Raw genomic sequence first — 12,618 nt, 5'->3', positions numbered from 1 at the left:
GTATCACCAGCAGGCTTTGCTCTCGCCTTAAAGTGTGAAGGGAGGCAGCCGTGGGAACGGGTTGTAGAAGGGCAGGTACAGAAGGGCAGATTTAAGAAGACGAACACATTTTGGAAGTTTGAAATGCTGACCACCTGTATATCCACTAAGGAATGCAGATACTTTGCGATAACGTGTGTTTGTGTAAGCTGCAGATTTACACTGTGAGCCCTTAGCACTAGAGTAATCTCTTCTCTCAACATATAATAACAGTAGATGTGAACTACGGTCTTGGTGTGGGCATATGTTTGTTCACTATAAAATTCATTCAACTCTTCTATGTTTAAAATGTTCACAATCAAATGTTGCAAAAATGTAATTCCACATAGCTTGTTTGTTGGGAAATACAATGTAATTAAACAAGAGTATTGTATTCTTTCTTGATCTCAAATTGAATTATCAAACATCAAACCCAAATGAAATACCTCTAGCCCCTTTCAGTAATGTGTTTTTTTTAATCTAAGCAGTAGTAATGGATGTGAAGGAACCTGGCGTCAGCAGCAGGAAATGACTTGGTGTAAATTGTTGCAGTGTTTACAGGACAGAGGTAGATTCTAATCGCATGTGCACTTTGCACAGGTTGTTATTATGTCCTTGTCACAGATAGGTAAGTGGAGATACAGGAACTCCTTTAAGGCAAGGAACAAACAAACTTCTGACACAGCTACTTTCTACTGTGAGGAAAAAGATGATCTCCATCACGAAAAATAATCTCAAAGAAAAAACGCATAAGCTACTTACTCTAAAGACTTATAGATACAATATTGCTGTGTGGAAGTGAAGGCTGTATCACTGAAGGGTGTGCAAATGGGATGCCAGCGCATGCTTGCTGTGACCTCAAAAGTAGACTACAGTATTGAGATGCCAAGTACACTTTCAACAAACAATGCTTCTTCTGTCATTCTTGTGCTTGTTGATTTTAATTTTAGCAAGTTCATTTCCAGTCATAAAGCTCTGAAGTAAGCTCATTTCAATACACTTAGAAAGGCAAGGAATTAGTAGGACTTTTGAAAATTGAAAGTAGCAAACTCTGAAATCTGAGTTGGCAAAATGGTTGACAAGTACCTTTCTAGAGATGAAGAAAAGGAGACAGACCTTTTAGAACACATAAGCGAAAACTACAAAACGAGTCTTAACATCATCAGCATGCGTTCCTGTGAGAACCCCAGGGGAACACTTCATACTCAAAACCCACTTGGATTGTGGAACAAATTGGGTCTTGAGTGCCAGTTTCAATGACTTAACTGCGTATATGTGCAACACTCTTGTGGAGTCTGAAGATTTCACATTCATAATGAAAGGCTGGGGCATCTTAACTCTTACGTGGCTATTTTGGCTCCTGGGCCTGCTGCACTGACTCCATCTTGCCAAGCAATCTTAGACATGACTTCACTGGGAAGGTCCTTTTGCAATCTTTGCACCAAACTGCACCCAGAAGCAGTACGAACACTGACACTGGGTGTAAGATGCTAACAGGGCCTTCTCCAGATCCCATGAGCTGACAAAAGTTTGGCTCATCACTTAAGTATTTATTCAGCTGTCTCATTTTGCTGAATGTTTTTTTGATCCATTAAAAAAAAAAAATCATTTATTATTTTTTTCCCTGATGAACATGTAAAACCTTAGACGTGTTCATTTCAAATTATGGAAAATATAAGAAGCAGAATCAAAAAGGCCCAAATATAAAAAGCACTGTTAAAACTGGGAAACACCGATTCTCTCACTATTAAAATCTACTTCATCTCTGAGTTTTCATCGAAATTTCATATACAAACTTCTCTTTTGCGCAACTATAAAAATTAAAATAAAATAAAATTTGAATCTATTTGGGCTCCTTAATTTGGGGAACAAGATGAAGAGGAATATCTTTCATTGTAGCTACAGTATATGCAGATGAAGGCTATATCCCCAAATCATAACATTGTCAATAGATGTATTTTTATAAAATTTGGCTCATATTTTAAGGTAGGTAAGCACATAGCGTAGTGGTTACGAATTGGGCTGCTAACCTCAAGGTCGGCAGTTCGAAACTACCAGCTGTTCCACGGGAGAAAGATGAGGCTTTCTGCTCCCGTAAAGATTTGCAGCCTCAGAAACCCTTTACAGGGTCGCTAGGAGTCGGAACCGACTTCACGCCACATAACAGTAACAACAGCAAGCACATAGAGGCAAGAAAACAATTTGGACTTGTTCCTGTAAGCATCTCTAGTCTCCTACTTTCTTTAAGTTCTAAAAGTGTGGCCCTTTGTACCTTTGGGTGTAATACGCTTAGTATAGGTCTAAGGACAACAGCTATAAAACAATTCATTGTAACTATAGGTCAGGTCAGTTTTGAGTCAGCACCACCTAGGAGGAGAGAGGGTATCCATCCTGTAGGATCTGCAAGGCTACAGTACAGTTTTACAGAAATAGCTTGTCACATCTTTCTCCCTAGGAGCAGCTGGTGGCTTCGAAACAACAACTGAGGGCTTAACCCCTGTGCCATTGATGTTGTTACGAAGTGTCGTTGAGTCAGTTCTGACTCATAGCGACCCTGCAGTTCACACTGACCATGAAGTCCAATGCATTACCCCGCAGCGCCACACGATGACTCCACTGTTCTATTTTGTTGTTGTTGTTACTTGCCACTGAGTGGGTTCAGACCTGTAGCAACCTTGAGTAGGGTTTCTGAGGAGCAGCTGGTGAGCTTGAACCATCAACCTTGCAGTTTAAAGCAACTTTGCATTCCAGCACATTAACCCACAGCGCCACATATGCCACTAGGGGTCCTTAATGATAGATTGTTGTTGTTGTTGAGTGCCGTCAAATCAGTTCCAACCCATAGCGACCCTGTGTAGGGTTTCCAAGGAGCGACTGGTGAGCTTGAACCACTGACCTTGTAGTTCAAATGGCTTTGCACTCTGGCGCATTAACCCACAGAGCCACAGGAGGACTCCTAATTATAGATTAGACGAACATATTTAAATGATCTAATACACTCCTGTGAACCTGGATGGAGACCTGGTTGGCCAGCAGTGTAGCAAGATCTGGGGACTCCTGGGCCCAGAGTCAGTGACATAGCCACAGAGGACTACAGTGGAGAGTGAAGTGTCCAGCAGATAAGAAGAGAGGGTATATGCACAAGAACACCCACACTTGCAGATAATACCCATTTGATCTGGTTTCAATGGCTGGATGATCAGATCTCAACTAGAAGAAGAAAGAAGAGGAAAAAAAGAGTAATCTAATACAATTTGATGAGCTTGACCTACACCTATGGATGCAGTAGCTCAAAAGAGGGAACAAATCTTTACTAGTGAGGATCATCCCCACCCCCTCCATACACAGGGTGGACAGGAATGGGCACCTTGGACATTGGCTACCCAAAATAGGGGGCTACAAAGGCAAGAAGTGACTGGCTTACAAGCTTTCAAGAGGAAGCCTAGATCCAGCAGAAGAAAGTAGAATCTCCACTGAGTAGTATCCAATCTGTCTGGGCGGGGTTGATGAAAGGAGCTCTTGTGATACAATAGTGAGTAATTGTTATCAGGACTGACTGTGAGGGTTGGAAATGTAAAGGTAGACATTTTGTAGCAAAAAGAGGGGAGTGATTGACTTTGCAGTTCAGGAGCTGTGGTCTCTGGGACCAACAAGGGAGAAGAACAGAGTACGGGACCCTACTCAGAGAAACAGTGATGCCAGAGATGGAGGCAGAGACAATGACGTGGAGAGATGGAGTGGCTGGGGACTCTAGACCCAGAGACGGAGAGGGGCTGTGTGCTGACAACCAGGTGGCAGGCTTGCAGGGTATACCTTCTACTTGGTTGATGATACATGGAGGGGAATGTAACCATGACAATGAAATGATATACGATGTTGTTGTCAGGTGCCATCGAGTCGGAACCCACTCATAGTGACCCCATGCACAGCAGAACAAAACAAGTCTGATCCTGGGCCAACCTCACTACCGCTGCCACACTTGAGTCCATCAATGATGCCACCTGGCCAATCCTTCTCGTTGGGGGTCTTCCTCTTTTTCTCTGACCCTCCACCTTACCCAGCATGACATCCTTCTCCAGAGACTGTTTCCTCTGGACAATATGTCCAAAGTATAAGAGACGAAGTTTAGCCATCCTGGCCTCCAAGGAGCACTCTGGCTGCACTTCTTCCAAAACAGATCTATTGGTTCTTTTGGCAGTCCATGGCACTTTCAGTATTCTCCTCCAACACCACAACTCAAAGGCATCAATTCTTCTACGATCTTCCTTAGTCACTGTCCATCTTTCGCATCCATACGAGGCTATTGAAAACACCATGGCCTGGGTCAGGTGCACCTTAGTCCTCAAGCTGACATCGCTGCTCTTCAATACTTTAAAAAGTATTGCCCAATGCAATACGTTGTCTGATCTCTTGACTGCTGCTTCCGCGAGTGTTGATAGTTGATCCAAGAAGAATGAAGTCCTTGACAACTTCAATCTTTTCTCCATTGATAAGAATGTTGTTTATTGGTCCAGTGGTGAGGATTTTTGTTTTCTTGACTTTGAGATGTAATCCATATCAAAGGCTGTGCTCTTTGATTTTCATAAGTAAATGTTTCAAGTCCTCTTCACTTTCAGCAAGCAAGATTGTATCATCTGCATATCGCAGGTTGTTAATGAGTCTTCCTCCAATCCTGATGCCACGTTTTTCTTCATAGAACCCAGCTTTTCGTATTATTTGCTCAGCATACAGGTTGAATAAGCATGGTGAAAAAACACAACCCTGTCGCACACCTTTCCCAATTTTAAAGCATTCAGTGTTCCCATGTTCTGTTCGAACAACTGCTTCTTGGTCTAGGTACAGATTTCTCAGAAGTACAATTAAGTGTTCTGGAATACTCATACTTCTCTAATAGCAGAGAATAGCAGAGCTATACTATAGGATGAATGTAAAAGTAATGTTCTCCCATGTAAACTATCACATAATTCACAATAAAGCAAAACAAAACAAAAGAAGATTGGTATGATCATGAGACTCTGAATAGCAGCAGCAATAAACCATTCGATTAAGATCCTTACCCTTAGAGAGGTTCCGTAGAATAGTGCAAATCTCTTGGCCTCAGGTCATACAAATAGAAAATATAGAATTATGTAGTATATCCTGAAGATCTGAGAACTAGAACCTTTACAAAAAATTGTTTCCAAAGTGAGTTAGATGCACGTTGGGCAGGGAAAAGGCGCGATGCTGTGGGGAGGGTTCACAAGTCCCATGAAGACCAGAAGCATATCATTCAGAAGTTGCCCTACCTACCTGACCATCTGTTATCCAAATCAGTGACCCATACCTTCATCTTAAATGTTTAAGAGACTATTTGTGAATTTTTTTTTTCATTTTCGCAAATTCTCATTCAAACAGCATTGATTATATCCATGTTATGTGGACTCTTAAACTACCAAAGCTTAAAACAAATCTACTTTAGAAAATTCCTATAAGTCATGCCCAGAAATCATGATTTTCCACCAGAAGCCTGGCATTTACAACACAAACCCGTATGGTATTTTAGGACTGTAATGAGTTCATTCCTACCTTGACGTAGTCCCTCGCATGGCCCCAATCTCGCTGGGCATCCAGATTCCCCAAACTGAAGCATTCCAGTTGTCCAAGGTGAATCTTAGCTACTGACCGGCTAATTTTTCGAGTCACAAAATTAGCTCCTAAAAAGAGACAAAAGATAAATTACCAGTAGAGCACATTTGACATTTAACAATTTGGAGAACCAACCTAACCTCAGCCTCTGGGCATATCCTTTGTTTTTTTTTTTTCCCCCCTTTAGAATAAAGAAAAGAAAAAGGACAAGACCATTAAATGTCATTTAGACAAGTTAAGAAACTCTAATTCTAAATGTCATATCAGCTCTACTTTCATAACAAACATTTTTCTTTGGGGGACGTCTTAACATTCCTAATTTGCTGTCTCAATATGCAACCTAGGCATTAGGCCAAAGAAAAGCTATTGGAATGTCAGCTTTTAAACAGAAAATTCAGAAGGGAAAATGGAAGGCAGACTTCGAAGACCACCCTGATTTTTTTTTTCTTTTTTGGGGGATCATGTAAGGGTAAGAACACAAATATCATATATTCCTGCTAATAAATGTTTTTGTATTTTTAGGTCTAAGGGAAAGGAAAATAACTTAATTCACAAAATGTAACTAGTTACACAATGTACAAAATGTAACTAGCTACCTTTCTCTTAACAAAATAAGTGATGATCACTCTTCTTTGGAAAACTGCATAACCATCAAATTATAAATTATAATACAGTTCTGACTTAAATGTTCCTCTGTTCTACTTCAATACCCCCTTCCAATGTCACTTAAGTGTTATCTACAGAAACTGGAGAGTGCATAAATATTTTCAAATGATTGGATTAAGGTACCATAAATTTTAAAAAGTAGTGTTTTAAAAAGTAGTCTTCAATGAAAACTTTTATCTTAAAAAAAAAAAAAAAAAGCATGAAGATTAGAGACCAAATGAAAAGGCACTTCAGAGCTGATTTTATTCGAGGCTCGGCATGTAGGTAAGGTTGTCAGAGAACACCATTTGATGCCAAACGCTCAAGGTAATAAGACACATTGGATCTAGTCAGTAAAACCAGTCATACAGAATAGATACACCTTCTATAACAACTTAATACATTCCAATAACTTGAGCTTTGTTCTTTCGCAGATGAAACACGGAGGTGAACACTATGATGAAAGCTTTGGGTTTCTAGAGAAACTGGCACAAGAATAAGGGGAATTTTTAGTAAACAGGTTTTCTAAATTTTGGCAAGACTAGGACCTAGAGCAGGTTCAAACCCATACCTGATTCACTCACCATCCAGACTTGGTGTATGCATCTACCCAATGCCACGCCATTACAAAATACAATGGGACCACCATGAAAATCAAAAATTTCCATTTGTCCTCAACAGTTTCATAGAGCGCATTAAGAAAGTCAAAATGTAGACTTTCCACAGCAGTTTATAAATCATACAGGTCTTAGTGAAAAACAAGTCTTTCAAAATGAAATCTTTATCATCCACAGTCTTTGTAAATCGATTAGCCCGCTGTTGGGTTGTTAGGCACTCCTAGTGATCCTACAGGAGGACACAGTGGAACAGCTCCTTACAGTTTCTGGGACTGTTAATCTTTAAGGAAACGGATGGCCCTATTTTCCCCCTCGGAAAGGCTGGTGAGTTTCAACAATTCACTTTGTGTTAGCAGCCCACTGCTTAACTCACTGAGTCACTGGACTTCTTTATTACAAATTAACAATCCTATATCTTGTGTTCCTCATTGGCCTGTAAAAATGAAATTTAAATGTATAATTACTCTTAGGTTTCCGGAGGTGGCTCTGTATTTTAACGTTAAGACTAGACTATTACCCCAAATATACAGATATAGCTTAGTTGTTGTTGTGAAGTGCTGTTGAGTCGGTCCCTGTATTGAGTTTCCAAGGAGCAGCTGGTGGCTTGAACCACCAACCTTGCAGTTCAAACAGCTTTGCAGTCTGGCACATTAACCCACAGTGCCACACCAGGACTCCTTGAAAATTTGGTTCCAGACCATTGCAGTTAAGCAAATACAGCAATAAAATGAATCACGTAAATATTTTGGTTTCCTAGTAGAGTCCTGGTGTGGGGCTGTGTGTTAATGTGCCAGACTGGAAAGCTATTTGAACTGCAAGGTTGGCAGTTCAAGCTCCCCAGCTGCTCCTTGGAAACCCTATACAGGGTTGCTATGGGTTGGAACTGACTCAATAACACTTAACAACAACAAAGTGCATATAAGGAGTCCTGGTGTGGTGCTATAGTGATGTACTGCTAACTGTATGGTTAGGGGTCCAAACCCACCAGCTACTCTTCAGAGCATTCCTCAGAAACCCTATACAGACAGGATAGCTATGAGTCGGAACATAGTCAATGGCACCTAACAACAACAACATTTGCCATTTCATCGTTTGGTTGCAAGAGTTCTTTAGCCGTTGTAGATGTGAGTCTCTTAGCAGAGAAATGGTTTGCGAATATTTTCTCCTCTTATTTGGAGTCTACTTTCCCTTTCTCAACAGGATCCGCGGCAGCACAATTCTCTGTAATTCTGATGATCTCCAGTTTACCTAATCTTTCTTCTGTAGCCTGTGCTTTTGGAGTTATATTCAAGATTCTGCTAACTCAAGGTCACAAAGATTTATTTCTATTATTTTCTTATAAGAGTTTCACGGATTATTTTGTACCTTTGAGTGCATCATTCCTTTTTTAGGTAATCTTTGTATATGCTGTGAGGAAGGAGTACAACATTGCCCATTTAATTGTGGGTAGCTAGCTGTCTTAGGCCTATTTCTCTAAAAGATTCTTTTTTTTTTTCCCCGTTGATTTATCTTTGCATCTTTGAAGAAAATCAATTAATAGTAAATATGATTGTTTATTTCTGAATTCTCAAATCTATTCCACTGGTATGTGTCTATCCTGAGCCATTATTACAGTGTTGATTACTAGAGGTTTGTAGCAAGCTTTTAAATTGGAATGCATGAGTCTTCCAACTTGGTTCTTTTAAAAAGTGATTTTAGCTAACACGAGTCCTTTAAATTCCCACATGGATTTTAGGACCCACTTGTTAATTTCCACAAAGAAATCTGAATGGTACATCAGTTTGGGAAATACTGTCATCCTAACAATATTGAGTCTGCTGAGAATAAACCTAGGATATCGTTTCCCTTAATGTGTGTCTTTAGGAGTCGTGGTGTGTGCTGTGGGTTAACACGCTGTACTGCAAAGTTGGCTTGAACACAAGGTCAGCGGTTCAAGCTCATCAGTAGCTCCTAGGAAACCCTATGCAGGATTGCTAGGGATAGGAACTGACTCAAAGGCACACAACAACAATGTGTGTCTTTACCATTTTTTCCCCAACAATGTTTTGTAGTTTTCAAAGTATATGCTTTATGCTATTTTTGCTAAATTTGTTCCTAAGTATTTTATTCTCTTCGATGCTATTTTAAATGGAATTATTTTCTTAATTTCATTTCCAAATTGTTAATTTCAAATGTTATCTTTGCAACAATATGTTTCACTCGTCAATTCTTAGAGAGGCTTACAAAGAGTTTCCAGTATTTATTTGCTCTCTTCATTTTTACTCCTAACCACACAAAAGTGTTTGTTTTAGGAGAGAACTATATAAAATCACAGAACGTGCAAGCTGAGACCTTCACATGCAGGTGAAGACAGACAGACAAAGAGAGACCCTGAGTAGCTACTCACACTGGAGGCAAGCAGCCAAGTCTGGACTGAGATTGTCCCTCTTTTGATAAACCCACAGTGCAAAGGTGAGCATCTCACCTTGAATTCATTTATTTAAATGGTAGTAAATCACAACCTATGTGGATGATGGGTCCCAAAGACTGTTTTAATTATTACATACTCAAATTCTAAGAGCCTTAACTAGAAGATTCTCATTTAAAAAAGGCCCAAGAAATAAAAAGTTAGCTTTGTGAGATTACTGGCAATTTTTATCTTCTACAAACCACATAACAGTCCCCTCTGTAACTATTTGTCGTTGTTGTCATTATGTGCCATCGAGTTAGTTCTGACCCATAGTGGCCTTGTACAGGTTTCCAAGGAGCAGCTGGTGAGCTTGAAACTCTGACCTTGAGGTTCAACTGGCTTTGCAGTCCAGCGCATTAACCCACAGCGCCATGCCAGGACTCCTAGACATATTAATGGTTGTTGTGCTGCTAACTGAAAGTTTGTGGTTCTGTGCCACCTCCTCTCCACAGAAGAAAAATGAGGCTATCTGCTCCTATAAAGATTTACAGTCTCAGAAACAGAACAGTTTTACCAGAATAAGCACTGGACCGCTAAGTCAGCGGTTCAAATCTACCAGCTGCTCCTAGGAAACCCTATACAAAGTCACTATGAGTCAAAAAACAAAGTGGGACATTATGAATTGTAATTGACATTTTTGATGGCAGTAGGGATTAAGTAGATGGCACACTTGTGCAGATGAATTACCATTTTAGGGCATGAGTCACTACAAAAATGTTTGGAATGCATGTTATCCATATCCTTGTTTGTAAAATAAAGATAATAAAAGTACTTGCCACATAGCCTCTTCTTGGAAACTCTATTCAGGGTTGCTAGGAGTTGGAACCCACTGTATGGCACTTAACAACAACAACAACTACATAGATTTAATGTTTACGTGAGAATAATCAGAAAATGGTTAGCAAGTGTTCAATCAATGCTAGCTATTATTCTTTTAAAACGTTGGAGATATCTATAAATAACCCTCAATGAAAAGATTGATTTTTTTAACAGTTTTTTAATGACTACATCCTCTTGCTTCCCTGATTTGAAAGTGTGAGATTGAGAATGAAAAGCTCGCTGCCACTGAGTCGGTTAGTGACTCTGTAGAGGGTTTCGTAGGCTGTAAGTCTTGATGGGAGCAAAAAGGCTCATCTTTCTCCCGGCTTTGAGGTTTGAACTGCAGACTTTGTGGTTAGCAGTCAAGTACTCATCCTACAGCATGATCAAGGCTCCAGCGATTGAGAAGAGACTTAACCAAACAGCTCCAGTCAAATGCAAGCATGAGGCTTCCCACATAGGAAGCACTAACAGACAGGTCCTAATTTACTTTAGGTTACTTGTTCAGTGTGGAGGCATTAAACCGAAGAAGACAAGAATGTCGATGCAAAGCCATAAGAAATGGATCAATTACACAGAGTTTAGTCAAAATGTTAGCCCTAAGGCTGAGGTCCTCAGCTTTGCTAGAGATGTCAAAACGAAAAGAACAGATCTTCTGCCCCAGAACATGGCAGAAAAGAAAAACTGCCAGGTTAGGAAAACAGAATACGCTGGGTCAAATAATTATTGTTATTTTTTTAAATTCAGAGCTGAGTCTGCCAGAAATAAAGTGAAATCTCTAGATGACGGGAAAAGTTGGCCATCAGATTGAAGATCTCAGGTGGGCATGACTTACGGTGGACTCTGGGTTAGGTTGGAAGTAGTGCACCGTCTCGGGAACCTAGAAACAGGCAAAGAGCCTCTTCTTTAAATGGAATATTGGCACCCAGGCTAATATGGTGTTTATTACTTTTTTTTATATATATACATAATTTTGTCATTTTTATCAGTGTTATTATCAAAAGCAAGTGTGTGAACTCATAGCTGTTTTACAATAAAATGAGATAATAATCCACATTTGAATCCTGATGTGGTGCCGTGGGATAAAGCACTGGACCACAAGGTCAGTTTGAACCATAAGGTTGGCAGTTCAAACTCACTAGCCGCTCCTTGGAAACTCTATACAGGATCTCTATAAGTCAGAACTGACTAGACCGCACTTAACAAACAGCACCAATCCACATCATATCACACAGGGCCAAGATAAAACAAGATACTATATCTCTGTATAAACACTGTATCAATATAAAGTAATCTCCTACGAGCATTGGTGTTTACTCTATCCATAATGCAGTTTTTAAAATGGCAGGGAGCCTGCATTTGGCCTTTGACTTCAAGAGGAAGGAGAATCAAGCTCAATGTAAGTTCAAGGCTGATTCCAAAGAGGAAGAGGCCAAACAGGCCTCCCACCTTCCTTACTAATTCAGACACCAACCTTCCCTCCCACGGCACTCTCTACTTCCCAGCTAGGTGTGATCATCCCAGAATTTATAGACTGGACTCAAGATTATGGGATTCCTTAAGGAAGCTCACCAGTTACAATTTAAAATCAGAAATGTTCTTCTCAGCCATGCTCACAGGGATCTCTCTCTCTCTCTCTCTCTCTGGTGCAGCCACTTTGCCCCTTGACCTCCACCCTACTCAAGCAGTGTTGTTGTTCTTGTGGCTAGGTGCCATGGGGTCGTTTCTGACCACAGTGAGCTACCCTGTGGACTGCGGAAGGAAACACCATCGGACCCAGCACCCTGCTCAGAATTGCTGCTAAGCCTGAGCCCATTGCTACTGCCACCATGGTGCAAAGCCATCTCATTGGGAGTCTCCCTCTTTTTCATTGACCCTCCACTTGATCAAGCATGAAGCCCTTCCCAGGAACTGTTCCCTCCTGATAGTATGTTTGGAGCATTAAGACTTATTCACTGGAAATGCCTTTTTTAAACAACACAAAAGGCAATTATCCACATGGACCTCACCAGATGGAATATACAGGAATCAAATTGACTACATCTGTGGGAAAGAACAGTGGAAAAGCTTGATATCATCAGTTAAATCAAGGCCTGGGGTCAAGCACTAATTGCTCATCTGCAAGTTCAGGTTGAAGCTGAGGCAGTTGAGAACAAGTCCACAAGAACCAAAATATAACCTTGACCATACCCCACATGAATTTAGAGACCATCGCAAAAACAGATATGATGCATTACATACTAATGACTGAAGGCCAGAAGAGCTATGGGTTAACATTAAGAACATCATACAGGAAGAAAGCAAACGATCATTAAAAAGACAGGAAAGAAAGAAAAGACCAACATGGGTGTCAGAAGAGACTAAAACTTTCTCTCTAGCACAGCGATGCTAAAGTAACTAGAAGAAAGGAGGAAGTCAAAGAGCTGAACAGGAATTTTCAAAGGG

The 12,618-nt window shown here is 40.4% G+C and overlaps 1 protein-coding gene across 1 annotated transcript in view; it reads right to left on the bottom strand.

Moving 5' to 3' along the window:
* GMDS (GDP-mannose 4,6-dehydratase) overlaps nucleotides 1–12,618 on the bottom strand; it is an 809,379-nt gene that overhangs the window by 436,188 nt on the left and 360,573 nt on the right. Inside the window, exon 7 of the mRNA XM_006870563.1 lies at nucleotides 5,584–5,711. Coding sequence (XP_006870625.1) covers nucleotides 5,584–5,711 — 128 coding nt within the window. The remainder of the gene's footprint in view (nucleotides 1–5,583; nucleotides 5,712–12,618) is intronic.

This window comes from Chrysochloris asiatica, unplaced genomic scaffold (genome assembly GCF_000296735.1).
Source record: "Chrysochloris asiatica unplaced genomic scaffold, ChrAsi1.0 scaffold00144, whole genome shotgun sequence".
Classification (NCBI taxonomy): domain Eukaryota; kingdom Metazoa; phylum Chordata; class Mammalia; order Afrosoricida; family Chrysochloridae; genus Chrysochloris; species Chrysochloris asiatica.
Note: the sequence above shows the minus strand (reverse complement) of the source record. Positions and strands in the feature narration are given on the sequence as shown.